The 19,627-nt window shown below is 42.7% G+C and overlaps 1 protein-coding gene across 4 annotated transcripts; it reads right to left on the bottom strand.

Moving 5' to 3' along the window:
• Positions 1 to 993: 993 nt before the first annotated feature.
• IRF6 (interferon regulatory factor 6) lies at positions 994 to 16,064 on the bottom strand. 4 transcript variants are annotated; one of them, XM_054027974.1, is made up of 9 exons: positions 15,927 to 16,064; positions 10,369 to 10,419; positions 8,654 to 8,830; positions 7,139 to 7,343; positions 5,235 to 5,357; positions 3,223 to 3,369; positions 2,582 to 2,974; positions 1,972 to 2,090; positions 994 to 1,620 (listed from the first exon to the last, which is right to left on the bottom strand). In XM_054027974.1, exons 3-9 carry the CDS (start codon positions 8,825 to 8,827, stop codon positions 1,399 to 1,401), a joined length of 1,383 nt encoding a protein of 460 aa, XP_053883949.1. In that variant the 5' UTR covers positions 8,828 to 8,830; positions 10,369 to 10,419; positions 15,927 to 16,064; the 3' UTR covers positions 994 to 1,398. The 4 variants fall into 4 exon arrangements, with proteins under 4 accessions (XP_053883949.1, XP_053883948.1, XP_053883951.1 ...); XM_054027973.1 differs by lacking the exon at positions 15,927 to 16,064 and adding an exon at positions 14,097 to 14,140; XM_054027976.1 differs by lacking the exon at positions 10,369 to 10,419.
• Positions 16,065 to 19,627: the final 3,563 nt, after the last annotated feature.

The raw sequence follows: 19,627 nt of genomic DNA, 5'->3' as shown, positions 1-19,627 counted from the left end.
TAATCATTCTTGTTGCTCTTCTTTGGACCCTTTCCAGTTTCTCCACATCTTTTTTAAAATGCGGCGCCCAGAACTGGACACAATACTCCAGCTGAGGCCTAACCAGAGCAGAGTAGAGCGGAAGAATGACTTCTCGTGTCTTGCTCACAACACACCTGTTAATGCATCCCAGAATCATGTTTGCTTTTTTTGCAACAGCATCACACTGTTGACTCATATTTAGCTTGTGGTCCACTATAACCCCTAGATCCCTTTCTGCCGTACTCCTTCCTAGACAGTCTTTTCCCATTCTGTATGTGTGAAATTGATTTTTCCTTCCTAAGTGGAGCACTTTGCATTTATCTTTGTTAAACTTCATCCTGTTTAACTCAGACCATTTCTCCAATTTGTCCAGATCATTTTGAATTATGACCCTGTCCTCCAAAGTAGTTGCAATCCCTCCCAGTTTGGTATCATCCGCAAACTTAATAAGCGTACTTTCTATGCCAATATCTAAGTCGTTGATGAAGATCCAGGAATACTTAAGAGAGAAACACAACTACAGTCAGGAAGTGAAATAGGCAACTGAATAATGAAAAAGTTACACCTATTAGCCTCTTTTCTCCTATTTATGCATGAGGCAGTTTATACAGAAATACAGGTAGCTGGGTTTGTGATGACACGGGGAAAGGTAGAAGAGAGGTCGTGGAGGCCAAATTTAGGTTGTTAGATAAGAGATTGAAGTCCAGGACCTGCATGGTAGCCTTCTCTGCAATGAAATCAGAGTCAGAAATGTAGGGCTAAGAAGGGACCTTGGGAAGTCATCAAGTCCAGCCCCCTGCACTGAGGCAGAACCTTGGTCTGAAGGCTGTAAAGTTAAAATCTTAATCTTGAATCATCTGTACATATCAATGAAATTATTATGTATCAATATATAAAGCATGACTGTAGATGAAGCACCAGACAGTCATTTGCTGCTACAGAAAATTCAAAATAACTATTTTAATCTTGGTCCATTATTCCTCAAAGCAATTTTAATGGAGAATAAAAAGCACATTGACACTTGATAATTAAAACTTTTTTTTACATTGATCACCTATTTTATACACAAGGCTGCAAGCATTAGCTATTTAAAAATATTTAAGATGTTAAAACCTGCGATTTATACACAATAGATTGCTTAAGCAAACTAGCCTGAGATCAAAAGTGTAGAGTAACTAAAGATACTGCTTCAAAGCCTTTCATTTTATGCTCTCAAAAAAGCAAATTTCATAGACTGTTGAAATTTGACCATCTGTCTATAGGATTTACACTGGTTTTATTTATACATGGGCAAGGCACCATTTAAAAATATCCTTTTCTATGGACATATAAGAAACCAGAGACTGGAGCAGAGTTAAGTCAGAGACTGAAAATACATCATTGGGCTGGGAGGGGCTGAGCAACATGCATAGTTGGTGCCTGCATTGGCCAGCCCTCTTGGTGAGTCTGCAGGAGGCGGTACAGCTGTTTCAGGTGGGCAACAATGTTGTCTTTAATATCAGGTGTGGAGATCTGAAGCCGGACGCTGCCGCTGTCAAAGGAACGTGTGAAGTCGCCAGAAAACATTTCGTAAATCATCCGAGCTACCACGGGAATTACCTGTTTAAAAGAAAGCACAGTTATTTTAGCCTAATGAGGATGATAACCTAAAAGTGGCATAGTAAGGTTCCAAAATACTCAGGTATGCCAAGACACTTCTGTAGTGGTAAGACTCTTTGTCCGTAGAACAGTTTCACGATCACCTGAGCTGCAGTTTACATTGAAACATTCCACTTCACTGTAAGTGGATTCCATTTTACAAGCCAAAAAAATCCTCCAGCTTGCAGTTCTGGTTTCTTATCTCAGGAAGAAGTTCTACACTGTCACATATGCGGATATGAAGAAAATCTGTATTCGATTCATCCACTTGTACTAACAGATGCTTGTTTTGCAGAGCTATAGCTCCCTTACCTGAACCACTATCAGCTTTCTCTCCCTAGGTTTTCCATCAGGCCACTCTTCTCCAAAACAGAAGTAGATCTCATAAGGTGGCTGTTTTTCTACCTGTCCTTTCTGATGGGCAATCAGCTCTAGGGAAAGAAGCAGTGTGATAATGTCAAAGAGGGGTTTATTTTCTGGTGGTGGTACAGTATCCTGCTCCACCATCTGAATAGGAGTGCTTACTACAATGCATCCTGTTCAGAATCTCCACTTTTATTCCAGAGAAAAAACGTTTACCCTTCCAGCATCACTTCTCTCACATCTCAGAGCTTTTTTGCTCTCCTGGATAGAAGGTTCTCCAGGAATTACACTAGCCACCAATGCTGCTCAATGAATGAAATAAGCAGTTAGTTGTTTAGCAGAAGACAATATCTGTTCACTTTTTCCTTCTCACCCTGGGCCTAATCCAAAGCTCACTGAAGTCAGTGGAAAGACTCCCATTTACTTCAGTGGGCATTGAAACGAGGAGTAAGACTATCAAGACTGACCCCAGGCTGGCTCTTCCAGCGTAAGCTGGAATAGCGCTGTCAGCTGAAAGGCCAGCCCTCAGCATTATTGCCTAGCATTTCAAGTTACTTACCACTTAGAAATGTTTCCAGACAGAAGAGTTTGACTTTCTTTTGCCTCTCGATCAAGTTTGGTGCGATGGAGGAAGGGGCACATGGTCCAGACCAGTACACCTTGCACTGGCAGAGCCGAATGGCATAGATGGCATGGCCACTGACCTCCAGAATCAGTCCCCTGTCCATAACATCTAGCAGCCGACTTGTGAAGATCTTCTGCTTTTCGTTGGTGATTTGGTCTGTTCCTGGGAACTTTACTTGCTCCAAACTAATAGGTCCAAACAGCTCTTCTTGGTCTGGCATAGGGCCCAGTTCTCCATAGAAGAGTCTACATCCCTGGGGGTTGCTTACAGTCGTTGTCTGCCCAATCTCTTTTCCTCGATACTCAAACTTGATTTCTAGATCTGTCACTAGGAGATAAATTGTTAGAATGACTTTGTTCCAGTTAAGCAAAGACCTTGGCATGCACCAGGTAAGACGGGGTAGAAGTTTTGCAGGAAGAACATTGCAATATAAATTAGACCTGAGAAAGTATATTCTAAATATTACAGTTATCTGTGTGCAGAAGTGTAAGAAGTCAAAATGCAGTAACAGTAAAGTAAAACAGACTATTTTAGCCACAGTGACAGATGCACTAGTAATCCAGAGATACACTTACTAGGAAGAGAGCTAATCCAGAGCTCAGGAGAGCTAAAGAAGTCATGCTGCAGAGCAGATGGAGGCATCTCCATATCTAGAGGTTCATTCTTTGGCCACACCGCTTCAGGGCTGCAGTTTCCCACACTGGCTGGCCCCATTGGGGAATCTATACAGAAGAATTAAGTAAGTTTGAGAACAAGTATATTTAAAAAAAAACTAAAAACGGACGAATTACATTCACCTGCCCAAAAAAAAAAAAAAAAAAAAAAAAAATACACCTAGCACAGCTGACCAATTTTTTTAATATTAGCATTTGACAGACATGCCTAATCTGTTAAATATGCATATGCAGAGATTTCACTCTATTTAATAAAGTCATTAGAAACATATTATAGGTGTTAAAATGATGCTCACTCTCTAATATGGTAGTACTCTGTTAATAGAAAGATCTGCTTACTATATTCCTGTATAATGCCTTTAAACAAAAGCTAGATGTTTGAATGTTTTGTTCTAATATTTACATAACAAGTTTGCAAATCCTTGCTATCTTCCTAAGTAAATAAATAAATAGTTAAAAAAACTAAACATTTATTTGGTTCAGTAATGACTACATTTTTATTAACATGACTAATTTGTCTAGACAGAACTGTGGTGCAGAATTGATTGAAAGTGCTGTCATTAGCTTTCCATAGTGTCAAATATAGAGGGATAGAGGCATGAATAGGAACATCTGCTCTCATTCCCTTGTTCCCAAATTATTCTGTTAAGTGCAGAAGCTGCTGTAAGGCAAAACTGGTGCAGTTGTTTGGTCTTCCACCTTCTAATCACAGAGCTGGTAACACATGAACAATGATTTCTCTTACACCACTTCTCCCCCAACACTGCTTCAGGTCAGGTGGAAGCATGCCGGTAAACCTCTTCATAGACTGGAAGGGAGTTCAATATCCAGGCAATGTCAGACTGCAGTGGTCTGAGATGGCCAAAGAGTGTCAGTGGATAGGCAACATACAACGACCACACTAACTGAGTACTGGACTGAACAATCTCAATGCATACAGGTTCAAACAGCTACGAGATGGTAAACTTCAGTCACTTTCTAGGAGCACTATCATGACAGCTAAGTATTAATATTATTGTATTGACTGGAGCAGTTTCTAACACATGAAATGTCTTTAGTTTAATTAAAAACTAGCAACCTTTCGAAAAACAGCTCAGGTCAAAGGTTTAGAGAATGGGAAAGGGACAGCTTCATTGCATCTCGTCTAACCAGATTGTCTAGATAATTTTAAACATCAGGTATGACCCTTCGGAAACTAATAAAAAAGTGCATTTAAGTGCTGAGACAACATTACAGTTAAAATCTGCCAAACCCAAACCTAGCTGCATAAAAATATAAGAGCAGCTATTTAAGATATCTCCATTATTACAGGATATTTTGATTTGACATACAGAATAGGGCATCCCTTTGCTTTTTAGTGTACAGCAGGAGTTTTCTTTTAATAAAGCTTTATTAGAGGAATCAAGTTTGCTATAGATGTAAACTGAAGTAGCGAAAGAACAGATTTGTCAATGTGGGATAGAATACTGGTGTGTGAATAGATTTCTTTACAAGGCAAGAAGCGAAGGATAAGGTGGTCTGAGAAGAAAACTTTTCAGAAGTCTATCTTTAACTACTCCCTCTCATTTTCTGATAGAGAGTTACAAATTTGCTTTAATAATACTACCACCTAGCTCTTATGCAGTGCTTTTGATCCACAGATCTCAGAGTGCTTTACAAAGGAGATCAGGATCATCATCCCTGTTTTACAGATAGGGAAACTAAGGCAGAGAGAGGTGAAGTCATTTGCCTATGGTCATCCAGGAACAGAACCCAGTTCTTTCAAGCCCCAGTCCAGTGCTTTATGTACTAGGCCACACTGCCCTCTATCATAGTATTGATTAATAAACAGCCAACTAAATTAAAATGCTGATTACATACATTGATTTACAAGTCCATCGCTTCATTGACACATTATATCCTATTCTACTAACCATTGATATTAAGAAATGGAAAAGTGTCCTGTATGGGAACATGCTGAGATGGATTCAGTTCCTCTTCCTCCTCCTCATCAAGGTCATTATCTTTCTCATCCCATGGAGCAGAGCCAGTAGAGCCTGCACATAACCATACAGTATGGGGTTAGCAAGCAATACCAAACTTCATTGATTACTGAGAACAAAAGATATAGAACATCAGTTCCCCCTTCCACTGCAGTATGGGGCCAACAGATGCACTTGTTGAACAACAGAGAGGTCGGTCTCAGTTACAAATTTAAGTCAAAGTTTAGTTTGAAGACACTGGGCAAAATTAATTACTGGTCAAATTCCATGGAAGTGTTGAGTTTTGCCCAATGTGAATTTAGTTTCTCTTTTCAATTTTAGCCCATTTACCTTGAACAGTTTCAAAGGTCAGCAGCACACAGCAAAGATAAAAGCCATTTGTCAGGCCCTGACCAATTTCCTTTTACTTCCAGATTGTGACATTTTCATTGGTCAAAAGGGTACCACTCACAGCATTCGCCTCCCCCCGCAGAAATCTTAGAACAATCCTCCACTGTAGTGCACTTACTGATAAATACTGTAAATTAGAAACTAATTTTGTGGAGTATCAGCTGTTAACTTGCATCCTTTACCCAACATCAGAAGAGTCAGGGGCATGCACAGGAATAAAAAAAATTGAGGCTTTTGGAAAGACACCTTCTGTTATCTTTGGCCACCCCCCGCAACAGCCCAAGGAGCTCTGACACACACACACACACACCCCCGAGTGACTGGAGAAGCTCGCCCCGCCTCCCCATCCCCTGTGGCCAGAGGCGTTCTGTGCCCCACTGGTTATGGGGGGGGGCGCCATACCCCTGCTTGGCCCCCCTTGTGCACAACACTGAGAAGAGTTATACATACTATGCATTAAAATCATGTTTAAAATCATTTATGTTAACGAGGTAAGATGCAGACTGAGAAGCATAACCAAGGACTGTGCAACATTTAATATAGTAGGAAATAAGGGCCCACACCTTGAATACTGCGTACAACTCTGTGGTCACATCATCTCAATAAAGATATATTAGAACTGGGAAAAGTACAGAGAAGGGCAACAAAAACAACTAGGGGTATGGAACAACTTTCATATGAGGAGAGATTAAAAAGATTGGGACTTTTCAGCTTAGAAAAGAGACAACTAAGAGGAGATATGATAGAAGTCTATAAAATCCTGAATGGTGTCCCAAAAGTGAATAAGGAAGTGTTATTTACACCTTCACATAACACAAGAACCAGGGATCACCCAATGAAATCAATAGGCAGGTTTAAAAACTAATATAAGGAAATACTTCTTCACACAACGTGCAGTCAGCCTGTGGAACTTGTTGCCAGGGGAGGTTATGAAGGCCAAAAATATAACTGGGTTCAAAAAAGAATTAGTTACGTTCGTGGAGGAGAGGTCCATCAATGGCTATTAGCCAAGATGGTCAGAAACTCAAACATATGCTCTGGGTGTCCCTAAACCTCTGACGGCCAGAAGCTGGGACTGGACAACAGAGGATGGATTACTCAATTATTGCCCTGTTCTGTCTATTCTCTCTGAAGTATCTGGCAGCAGCCACTGTCATAGGATAGTATACTGGGCTAAATGGCCCAATATGGCCACTGTTATGTTCCTATGTAAGGAGCTAAGCTCACCCTAATATAACTCCATTAATTTCAGCAAAGTTATGCCAGGGATGAATGTGGGTCTAAATCCTTTAGTTTAATTAGTCATCATGGACCCCCCACCTGTCAGCAATGTTTGCCACTTTGTTTGCAGAGGTAGCTGAAGAGTTAATACATCAGGAGAACAAGGCCCTTGTATTGGACTGATGCCTGCCTAGTAACTTGCACTGTGTCACCCTTTTCCTCACCTGGGTTAATGATTGATCCTTGGGACTGTGGGATATCACACACTTCATAAATTTTAACAGGATTCATGGGCACCTCTTTCGTGCCATCATACATCAGGTTGAACTCTCGGCTTTTGTTAAGAGCGCATCGGAGCTGTGCTTTCCATTTTGCAGGGTCTGGATCGTCAACTCCTTCCTGGTACTTCCCTGTTTCCACAGCCCATGCCTGGGGGCAAAGTACACAGTGTTCATCGACCGAGTCCTGTTGTTATGCCGATTTTTAATTGTGTCAGGTTTCCAAACAAATACATTACAAAAAATTGTCGTCTTTTACAAGCAATCTTCTAAGCTACAACACTTCTTAGAGCAGCTAACAATTAAAGTACCTTTGTTCCCCTGCACATTATCCTTCTCCCCTAACACAAAAAAGGCTCAAATTTTTATGAGTGACTAGCGATTTTGGGTGTCCAACTTGAGACACCTTAAGGAAGCCTGATTTACATAGTGCTGAACATCCGCACTCTCTCAGGTTGGACACCCAAAAATCAGTAATCACTTTTGAAAATTTGGGCCATAGTTTGTTGGGTTAGAACAAGCTGGTTTAAAAAAAAAAAAAAAAAAAAAAAAAAAAGCACTAGCCAAGATACTAGTTTTCTTTTAAACAGACCTAAACTCTGCCTAAGTAACTTGTCTGCAGCATGTGGATGGATGCTACTGTTACACAAATTCTGCCTGTGTAACAGTAGCATCCAGCTACACATTTCAGACAAACTCTGTGATTCCACATGACACTGCCTTGGGAGAAGTTACGACGACAATAGTGGATATCAGAAAATGGAGGTGCACTTGAATTTGTTCACTGCAAATTTATATCATATTCTGATTTCAGATCAAATTCTGCACAGAGGAAATATTAATCTAAATGAAAGTTCGCCACTAAATATTCAGAACAAGCCAGACACTTTCCAGGAAAGGTAGCTATTAGAGGAAACAAACCTGTTAAAAGTCAGCAGTAACTAGGAAGTCTTCTATAATAATGGAATTAGGCAGGTAGTGTGAAACACTAATGAGTACAGTGACGCCTTTAACAATTCTCTCTCCCAACTAAATGCCAAATTTTGCACTCAGATGCATGCAACATTTCTTCTGAAGTCAAAGGAATTGGATGCATTTAGAGGGCAAAACTTGGCTACAAATTGTTACTAGAATGATCACTCAATAATTATTCTAAACAACTGTCAACACTTTGTCTCCAGCCTAGAGCTGTTGCTGATGTGTTGGAAGTCACAGGATTATAGGTAGCAAAGAGGTATGATCAGTTTGTGTAGGAAGTTAAATACAAAGACTGATGGTGTAGTTTGCAAGTTTCTGGTCTGACTTATAAACATTAGGTAGCAAGAGAATAAAGCATCACAAAGCATTTGTTTTTAACAGTTCATGCGGAAAAAAAAAGAAAAAACAAGATTCAAACTGCTTAGAAGTAGCGGGAAAAGCAGTGTAACAAAATTAGGGGGTTTTTTGCCCTCCCTCCCCCACCTTAAAGATGGTGTTCTCCTCTTCATGTTGAGGACTGTGTCGAGTTGCATGCTTCCAGGGGATCTGAAATCGCTTTGCTTCCCGATTAAGCCATACGAGGCCTGGATACATGCCACTATCTACCTGGGCTACTAGCCAGGGTTTCAAACGAACTCTGCGTGGATGTAATGCCATTATCTACAGAAAGACAAAAACCAATCAGTAGGAAAACCACCAAGAATTAACTGAGTCTCTTATTCACTAATAAAGTTAACACAGTTTCTTGAAGCTGAGCAATAGAAACTGAATTAGGAATATCATATGTGATGGTTAATTAATTGTCGTTCTTCTATACTTATTTGAAAGCATGTTTTAAATATGTAATAGCTATTAGATTTAGCCAGATTATATTCTACTAAAAACAGTTACTAATCTGTCACTAAAAAAAGGCCTTAATGTTTTCAAACAGTTTAAAACAGTCTGGGTTAAATCATTGTAAAAGCAGAAGCCTTCTACATTAGAAGTTGGTGTATGATCTGTGTTAATAATTGAGCAAAGTGAAGGATAAAACCCAATCAGAATGTTGTTTTAGATGCTGCAAAGCTTGTTATGCAAGAGATAAAGCTAAAAACAAACAGTGGAAGATAAGATATTAGAGTTTAAAAAAAAACTTGAACTACCTGATCAGATTATCCACAATCACAATATTCTTTTCCCTTCTCAACTGAAGTAAAAAACATGCCCCCGCCTCCCCCAAAATTCAGCAATTGCAGGATAGTCTCAAATGAGTCTGTTTTGTAGTGGAGGATAACAAATACAGACTTAATTTAAAAGTAGTTGCACATCTAGATGGTGTATTCCAAACAGGCATGAAAGTCATCTGAAGTTCAAATCTTGCAGCTATTTGTGAAGGACATTTATATCTCTCGTTATTCAATATGCCAAACTACACTAACCAGTACATTTTTAGTTTGGTTACAAGAGAGCTTTCAAAGGAAATGAACAGCAAAGATTTATTATTTATGTTTAAAGGGACACTTTTCCCCCCAAGTTCAGGTTTTGTGATGAAAAGGTTTTATTAAACTTGTTAACAGAAATACCTTCTCTTTTTAAAAATATCAACTGAAAGTTTGAGATTTAAATAAATACTCATCTACTGTGTTTACAACTCAAACATTGCAGTATTTTACCAGTGTATGAGAACCAGATGTCAAACGAAAAGTAAAACTGAAACAATCTAACATGTACTCACATTTTGAAATGAATCAAGTAAACAACCAGACAAGGTGAAAAATATCACATGAAAATTGCATGTGATCAAGATTTACATTCTATAAAAAATTCAAGATATTTAGAATATATAGAGCATTCTTCAGATAATTTTACAGTATATTACATTTCAGGCTCAAATTACTTGAAAAGAGGCTTAAATTACATGTACATGTTTAAAGTTTGCATTTCTGAGTGGTTCAAAACTCTTCTTTATAACTATTTTTATCTGGCCTGATTTTTAGCATACAAAACCTTGGTCCAAAAGGACTTACGTATTGGGTGTATAAATCTTACAACACAAATATTTTTCCTAATCAAGAATAGTTGTAGAAGATATATGAATCTCTCACAATCTACTGAGGATTATTAATGTAAAAGTTACAAAATATGATTTCAGTATAGGTGCAAAAAGCTTTAAAGAAGCTACCATAAGGCTAGATACATCAATATATTTGCAGAAATACCTGCAGGTCCAATTCCAAGGCACGTGATACAAATGATCAGAGAGAGTTAATCTGTAACCAGAATAGAGTTTGTTTTATTTATTAAGTGGGAAAAATACTCAGATCCTGTTGCAAAATGCTGTTCATTTAATTTAGATTTAAGAAATAGGTTAAAAGATACCTATTCAAGACTTCAGATGCCCTAACACACCATTGTTAATAAAATAATATCCCAACAGCATAAAAGAATGTCAAGAGGAACTCAACTATCCACCTACAAAAGCTCCTTTCTGTTCCTTTATTGCTTTGGAAAGCATATCTTGCGCTCTCTCCAAAAATTGTATCAAACATACATTTTGTTGCATCCCTATAATGTCACCAAATTCTGTCTACTTTGGACTAAGGGCGTGTCAAATTAGTGTGCAGCCAGCCATGGTGTAAATCTACAGGACAGCAGACTGCCTTGCACTAACATACCATGTGGCTCACTCCAAGACTTTCACTGAATTGTAGCAGTGACCACATGAGACATAAGCACACAGCAGGCGGGTGCGCTGTAGATTCACACTCTAGCTTGCCACACACTATTAAAACAGATGCAGAATACACTGGTGAAAAGGACAAAAAGGAATCTCCTAGTGAATTTTCAGTATAACAACAACAACAACAACTCAATGTAAAGTTAAACGTGTGTTCGCTCCTAACTCTAGTCCCATCCATATACAAAACCCCTTAACTCAAGTGTGGTAGTGCCCTGTAACTTGAGTTATGACTAGCCCATTAGGATAGGTTGGCTACTGCTGAGTTAGTACAACTCTGCACAGTATTCCAATTACTCCAAACAGTTCAAGTGTTATTCTGCTCTCACTTGAGCTAGGCTAACTCGAGTGTAGATAACTCAAATTAACTCTGCAGTGAACATGTAGCCCTAGAGCCATTTCAAGTACAGTTAATTTTAAGATTTGTACTCCCAATACAAATGTTTTCACACCCCTGAGTGATGTAGCTAGGTCCATCTTACTGTTAAGGGTAGAAAAGGCTGCCATCCTAGGGTTGCCAATTTTGGCTGGATGTATTCCTGGAGGTTTCATCACATGACATACTCTTGAATTATGATTAATCTTTAATTTCTGGGGACTCCAGAAGGAATCCTGGGGAATCCTGGAGGGTTGGCTACCCTATGCCATCCTGATACCCAACCCAGGAAGCCTGGTGTATCAATGTTGTCCTACCTACATACCTCAGTTCACACTATATTCCCCAGCTGCAAGGTTTGTGTTGCAAACACTGAACTGAAAATTACCTTTAAACAGAAATGAAACTGACTTGCTTTTCATTGCCTAAGCCAGGGGTAGGAAACCTATGCACATGTGCCGAAGGCGGCACGCGAGCTGATTTTCAGTGGCACTCACACCGCCTCGGTCCTGGCCACCGGTCCGGGGGGGGTGGGGTGGGGTCATCTTGCATTTTAATTTAATTTTAAATGAAGCTTTTTTTTTTATTAAAAATTTTAAAAACTTTACATACAACAATAGTTTAGTTATATATTATAGACTTATAAAAAGAGACCTTCTAAAAATGTAAAAATGTATGACTGGCTCGCAAAAACTTAAATTGGAATGAATAAACGAAGTCTCGGCACACCACTTCTGAAAGGAAGCCAACCCCTTGCCTAAGCCAAGAGATGTCACAATTACACAGACAGCAAATCATGAAAAGGAAATTGGATTAGCTGGGGTACAGTCATTCCTACCCCAGGGTCTCATGCTCTCCCTCATAGATCTTCCAAGCATACTAGGGGAAGAAACTTCCCAACAAGGGACAGCAAAGCACAGTAAGGTACATCATTGGAGTGCTGTACTTTTTCTCTAAACCACTGAGTGGACATCATCACTCAGATCTTGTCTACACCAGGGAAACTCAGCACCCATTTCCTACCATTGCTAACACTGGTGCAGCTCAATTACTGTTAGCCAAATTGTGAAGCCTAGTGTAGACAGGTTGCCACTAGTTTAATAAACACCAAATAGATAAATATGGTTAGGATAACAGTGCTTAAAATGACAGTGGCCAAACATTGATTGAACAACATTTTCCAAGGGTAGGTCAGTCTTCAGAGATGAGACACTAGATTAGAGGGGGCCATTGTCCTTTCTCTCTATGGGAATAGCTAAGGCCTTGTCTACTTCAGGAAACTGACCAACATATAACTATACTGATCAATTTCTACATGTAGACTAGTACCAAGGCTTTCCATGGCCCACCCATAGACTAAGGCAAGAGGGGCAGGCTGAGGGGTGGGAAGGGACCATGGGGAGGGGCAGGAGGCTGGGGGTTGGGATGGGGCTGTGGGAGGGGGGTAGGAAGGGACAGGCTGGGGGACGTGGGAAGGGGCCATGGAGGGGTAGAAAGGGCAGGCTGGGGGCAGGAGGCTGAGGGGTGGGAAGGGGGTGGGGAGTGGGAGTGGGGGTGGGAAGGGGCCGTGGATGGGTAGAAAGGGGCAGGCTGGGGGCAGCAGGCTGAGCGGTGGGAAGGGGCTGTGGGAGGGGGGTAGGAAGGGAGAGGCTGGGGGGTCTGGGAAGGGGCCGTGGAGGGGTAGAAAGGGGCAGGCTGGGGGCAGGAGGCTGAGAGGTGGGAAGGGGCTGGGGAGTGGGGGTGGGAAGGGGCCGTGGAGGGGTAGAAAGGGGCAGGCTGGGGGCAGGAGGCTGAGCGGTGGGAAGGGGCTGTGGGAGGGGGGGTGGGAAGGGAGAGGCTGGGGGGTCTGGGAAGGGGCGGGGGGGTCTGGGAAGGGGCCGTGGATGGGTAGAAAGGGGCAGGCTGGGGGCAGCAGGCTGAGGGGTGGGAAGGGGCCGTGGATGGGTAGAAAGGGGCAGGCTGGGGGCAGCAGGCTGAGGGGTGGGAAGGGGCTGTGGGAGGGGGGGTGGGAAGGGAGAGGCTGGGGGGTCTGGGAAGGGGCGGGGGGGTGGGAAGGGGCCGTGGAGGGGTAGAAAGGGGTAGGCTGGGGGCAGGAGGCTGAGAGGTGGGAAGGGGCTGGGGAGTGGGAGTGGGGGTGGGAAGGGGCCGTGGATGGGTAGAAAGGGGCAGGCTGGGGGCAGCAGGCTGAGGGGTGGGAAGGGGCTGTGGGAGGGGGGTAGGAAGGGAGAGGCTGGGGGGTCTGGGAAGGGGCCGTGGATGGGTAGAAAGGGGCAGGCTGGGGGCAGCAGGCTGAGGGGTGGGAAGGGGCTGTGGGAGGGGGGGTGGGAAGGGAGAGGCTGGGGGGTCTGGGAAGGGGCGGGGGGGTGGGAAGGGACCGTGGAGGGGTAGAAAGGGGCAGGCTGGGGGCAGGAGGCTGAGAGGTGGGAAGGGGCTGGGGAGTGGGGGTGGGAAGGGGCCGTGGATGGGTAGAAAAGGGGCAGGCTGGGGGCAGGAGGCTGAGCGGTGGGAAGGGGCTGTGGGAGGGGGGTAGGAAGGGACAGGCTGGGGGGTCTGGGAAGGGGCGGGGGGGTGGGAAGGGGCCGTGGATGGGTAGAAAGGGGCAGGCTGGGGGCAGCAGGCTGAGGGGTGGGAAGGGAAGGAGCCTGAGAGGCGGAGCCATGGGACAATACGGGTGGGGGGCTCTGAGGGGCGGGGAGATCGGGTGGTGGGGGGCGGAGGCTGAGAGGGGGAGTGGAGTACCGGGGGGAAGGAAGTACCGGGGGTGGGAAGGGGGACAGGGGCTGAGGGAGGAGGGGGGCAGGGGAGGCCCCGCGGCCGGACTCTCGCTCACTCACCGCGCAGCCGGCTCCGGCGCTGCCCCAACTCCTGGCTTGGCCCCGCCCTTCCCCCCTTACCTCACCTGGCCAGGTGCAGCCGGGCGCAGCCGCAGCGCGCCCCGCCCCCGGGAGCCGCGCTGGGGAGGGGCCCGGCCACGCTCGGGATGGGGCGGGGGGTTAGGGAGCAATGAGAGCTAGTGAGGATGTGGGGGCAGTGGGGGGAGGTTGGGTAGTGTTGGGGGGGTGAGATGTTGGGGGCAGGGGGGGATTTGGGGAGGTGTTGGGGTGGGGGGGTTGTTAAGGGGCAGTGGGGGGCATTCAACGGGTCAGCTCCTATATCCGGTGTGTACCCCACTGGGTACACAGATCCACAGGGTGCTGGGGGGCAGTGCAGAGGAGCTGCACATCTAACACATGGGGTCTCTCGATTGACTGGATGCAGAGCGGCTGGATTGGGCAAGTCAGGCTCCCTCTGTGCTCATCAGTTTCCCTGCCTCTGAGATGGGGGAACTTACTTTTGTAAAGTGATAATAAAAACAGCCTGCTTGTAGCCAATCTGCAGAGCCATACCTGCTCCGTTGGAAGTACGTGCTTGTCTGCCCTGGAAAATTATAGCGGTATAATTATTCTGCTATAGCTATGCCGATATAATGCCCTGTCTGGACACTCTGTTGTGGAATAAAAGTGGCTTTATTCCAGTATAATTACTTTGCTTTCAGTCAACTTTCCTGTGTAGACAAGCCCTAATTAAGCTGTCACTGTTCCTGTGAGCCCTGTGGGAACCAGCATTGCTACAAGGAGAGAGAGCTGGAGTATAGCTTGGCTCCTACATCATCCACAAAATTGTTAGCTAAATTACAATTTCAGAGCCAAATTCTGCCTAAGCAACACCTGGGAAAACACAACAGGGTTTCACAGGCAACAAAGACCCTGAATACAGTAGGCTTTTCCCCCTAAAATTCCACACTGAGAAAAGGTGCAGGTGGCTGCTAGTGTTTTAACCATTGCCCTCAAGGCCTGATCTGGGCAAGGTTGGAGGACAGAGTGCTTAAAATGCTGGGAGACTGCACCAACTCAGCCTTTGCTGATGAAACTGAACAACTGATAGCACCAGTGGGAGATTATAGAAAAATAGCCTGGAATAGATGCAGCCATTAAAGGCATAATAGAAAACAATGGGACTGCACAAGTGTAACCAACGGGAGAACTGGGTTGTGCAGAATCTTTATTACTAATGATGGTGAACAAGCAGACAAGTTTGACCCAGATCCTACAATGAGATTGCAGAGCTAGCAGTTAGGAGGGAAGCACATCCCCTCACTAATAAACAATACGTATATGATTATTTAATGTATTACAAGTATGGCCAGAGGCTCCAGTCAGGCTTGGCGTCCCATTGGGGCAGGTACAAGATAGACATACATGAAGATATGGTCTCTATCCCGAACTGTGAATTATTAAGAAATAGAGAGAAAAAGCCCCAGTCCTGCCATTTATACAGTCTCTTCTCAAAGTAGACCTGCACTTCAAAATCCGTGTTAAAAAAAATAAACCCTTTAAAGGACAAAATATTATTATAGCAAATTAGGTGTAGGCAGTCATGTTCTTGGTATGTTTCAATATATTCTTCTGTTGCACTCTTTCTTGTAGAAATTTGAACCTTCGTTGTTTTTCTCAATTTGGCATAGACAGATCTGTCCTAACAGATCCCTAGCATCAACCACTGAGAAACTTGAAGATGAAGCATGATTAACAGATGAAAGCACAGACAGATGACATTCTCAGAAATCCGTAAAACTACTCCCTCCCTGCTTCATAACAAAGCTCCATCGCTGCTCATAAACATACCTTTTGTTGTGACTCCACTACTGTGCATTACTTCTCCCCGGCACATTTTCTGGCTTCAGTCAGCAAATGATGTTTCTCAGCAATCCCTTACTTATTTTACCTTCTTTTTTCATAGTTGAGGAGCAGTGAGTCAAGGGTGAATCTTGGTTTCGAGAGAGCAAGTTGAACATTACAGTTCAGTTTCAATGAATCAGAAAAACAGCAGGAAATTCCCTTCTCCTTACTGCCCATGCAGCTACACAACACCTAATGGTGTTCCTAATTTTGGAAAGCCTTAGACTTTGCCCAAGTTTTAACCTTGTGCCAAGGTTTTACGTTGATTTGAAGTTTCAGAACTTTTCAGCAAACATTGAAAACATAATTTGCATTTCTCTTGAGTCTTTTGTTGTGTGCTTTACAATTTTTTCATAGAGAAATCACAACCTTCACCACTGAAATGCAACCACCTCTGGGGTGAAAAATGGCAGATGTTTAGCAGTACATAGTACCATTACCTCCTCAGTTGTATCAATCTGCATTACTGGATTTGGTAATTTGTTCACTGTGCAAAACTGTGTTTATTTAACAGACTGGTGCAATATTGAGGCCCCAGTTTTGAATGGGGCCTTTTGGGTACTACTGTAATAAATTATAAGTGATAATAATATCTGCTATACTGTCAAGTATCAGAGGGGTAGCCGTGTTAGTCTGAATCTGTAAAAAGCAACAGAGGGTCCTGTGGCACCTTTAAGACTAACAGAAGTCTTAAAGGTGCCACAGGACCCTCTGTTGCTATCTGCTATACTGTCATTTCCCCCTACATATAAAAAGCATGTGGCAACCCAGATCCCCTGGTGATGGGCTCAGAAGAGGTGAAAGTTTAGATAGTTAGATCGATAGATAGATATTGGCATAGAGCTTCCCACTGCCAGCTGTTCTGATCCATTCTGTGCCTTTTGAACTTGTCTGGGCCCTTCCATTGCTGCTCCAGCCTGGCATGAAATATCTGCAGGCTCCTCCGAACCTCAGTGCAAAATCATAGGTAGCTGCTTGTGAACTGGCTCTGGCTATTGCCTGATTTTATAACTAATTTTCCAACTAATGAGAATTTTACAAGACATAGGGTAGCGCAAAGACTTGCACAGGCAGCTGGAAAAAGAGCAAATGAGCCTACAGAAAAAAGAGAAACAGTTAGCCTGATTCTTAGTTTCTCCATTCCTGCACTTTGGGCAGCAGTGAGATGGAGGGGGCACAGATATCTTTCAGCCACCTTTGCATTTCCTGTATTCTGGGGCCGTGATAGAGCCTGCCTGGCCCTTAGTGTAACTTAGAGATGTTTCAGGTCTTCTCCAACTTACAGTCTGCTTCCATGGCTCCCAGCGGGCCCAGTGAAGCAGAAAATAGCCATGACAGTATACTATGGCCACACACCCAGATCTGTACACTATGCCAGCACCTGGGAACAGAGCTGGTGTAGAACTCTTACCTTGGCTTATGCTCACCTTAAGGCCCTCTTAGACTGACAGAAAAGTTAAAGGGGATCTTATTGTAAATGAGAATGAGACCCAGTTTGTTTAAGAATCATGGAACAACAGAGCAAATGAGTTATGCTTTGTCCATTCTTGCATACTTATAAGGATTGGCATGACTTTGCCTGGGGCAGAAGACACCTGGTGATACCCTCTCACCTCTTTGTGCCATTTTTATACTCAGCAAAGACAAACATGATTGCTAATGCAGATGCCAAACAACTCAATCTTCCCACCCCTCTGCAGTCATTTCCTGAATTTCCTCCAGGCTTCATCAAAGCTGGCATGTGGGAACACGCTCTGTCAATGGACTGAAGGATAAAAAGCAGTCTAGTTTGCCTAATGCTAACGTTTCATGCTCCTGGCTGGGAAACACAGCAGCTTCTGAGCTGTTGTCACTGGTGATAACTTGGGGATGGCTCATCTGGATCTCACCGGTTCTTTTGCAGCTTAGTCACCTCACAAACTGCTCACTATACCATTGCATATCTCCAGTCTATGTGTCATTTTATCCAGCATTGGTCATCCCCTGAGGGCCATCTATTCCTTATCACATGGAGCCCTGGTCATTCCCTGAGTACCGGTATCAGCTATTTACTACAGTTCAGAGTTCTCCAGAGATCTCTTCTTTTGTTTTAAAAACTAATAACCTGTACTTACATTTACACCAATTTGCACAGCTGAAGTAGTGCAGGAAGAAATCCTCCAGACTGAAATAATTAAAAGCTATCCCATACAATAATATACTGGCAGAATGGAGATCATTTTTGCCTGTGCAAAATCTGCGACGTAAGAAATCTGAACAGCTGGGAATTCAGGTAGTATACACACAAGTGTTCGTACCAGCAGCTAGGGGTTTAAAATTACTTGGGAGGAGCAAAAATGAACATGGAGGAGCTATTATGTTTGGTGGGAAAATATCACAAAATTACCACAAGGCAAAACCAAATTACACAATGAGGTAACATAATGTCCCAGGCATGTAGAACCTTGTTTTGTGCACACGGTAGTCACATTCCAAAATGCAGCCGTTTTTCAAACATAACAGAAGAAAATGATTAAATGCTCTACACCGCTGGCATTCAACCTTTCTATACCAAGATCCCAAGTTACAACAGCATTTATCTATCTAACAGGCTGAATAATTTCTCAACCAATAATTTCTGCATCAAGCTCATAACTTCTGTTTGAGCTATAGCATACCTTTTAAAAAGATGTCTAGTTTGTTTTCATGTCTCCAAGTGATGGAGAACCCATCACATCCCTAAGTAAGTTGTTCCAATGGTTAATTACCCTGACTGCTAAAAATGTGTACCTTGTTTCTAGTCTGGGTTTGCCTAGCTTCAAGTTCCCGCCATTGGAATTTCTGATGTTGCATGTTTGTTTGCATTTTATATAAATATGATTTGAAAGAGGAGAGTAAAGGCAGAGTAAACATATAACATATATCATTAATCACATATCAACATGTATAATTTACCCCTCAGTTATTGTTATATAGTGCCAGATTTAGCAACTGGCTAAATATAGTTTCATCTTTTCAGTGAGAGTAATTAATGCAGGCTTATCCAATACCTGATGATGGTGTACCTGATGGCTTCCCCTACTTCCTTGCTATCATGCCTCTTCGACTGGCCTCTTGCTGTATTGAAATAATTCTGCAAAGACTTCCTAGTTTGGAATAATATTTGCAGGTCTGTCACATATAATTGATAAATCTTTTCTGGCTGTTGCCAAATCTTCTGATTGAAAAACTGACTTGGAGCAGGCGTATCTCTTAAAAAAGTTTCAAGTTTTGGTTGCAGTTTAGGTAAAATTGAATAGTTCTGGTTTTCAAAAATTACTTTTTTTTACTGAAAACCAAAAATATTTATCAAAAACTGCTACTGAAATTTAAAAATATTTCAGTTTTTCAATTATCACAGGAAATTTTGAGAAAAAAAAACTGAAACATTTTAAAAAATTCACATGACAAATAATTGGCATTGTTGACCATCTCTGATTAGGACAGCAACACAAAGTATGTTGATCCCTTTGTAAGGAAAGACTGCAGACCTTTCCAGTAAAAATTAGCTTTACTCAGGGAATATTATTAGCCCCATTTTCCAGAAACAGTACTACATTAAAGCACACTAGGGGACTTTTAGTTTGCTCTAGGAGGGTCTACAAGACAAATTAGCATGCCACAAGTTG

The sequence above is a fragment of the Malaclemys terrapin genome, chromosome 4 (genome assembly GCF_027887155.1).
Source record: "Malaclemys terrapin pileata isolate rMalTer1 chromosome 4, rMalTer1.hap1, whole genome shotgun sequence".
Taxonomy (NCBI): Eukaryota; Metazoa; Chordata; order Testudines; family Emydidae; genus Malaclemys; species Malaclemys terrapin.
This window is presented reverse-complemented; position numbering and strand designations above follow the sequence as displayed.

Coding starts and splice junctions, on each gene's coding strand:
- IRF6 (XM_054027974.1), bottom strand. CDS start 8,827: ATGGCATTACATCCACGCAGAGTTCGTTTGAAACCCTGGCTAGTAGCC. Junction 2,091..2,581: donor TCTGGAAACATTTCTAAGTG/GTAAGTAACTTG, acceptor TTCTTTCCCTAG/AGCTGATTGCCCATCAGAAA. Junction 1,621..1,971: donor GAAAGCTGATAGTGGTTCAG/GTAAGGGAGCTA, acceptor TCTTTTAAACAG/GTAATTCCCGTGGTAGCTCG.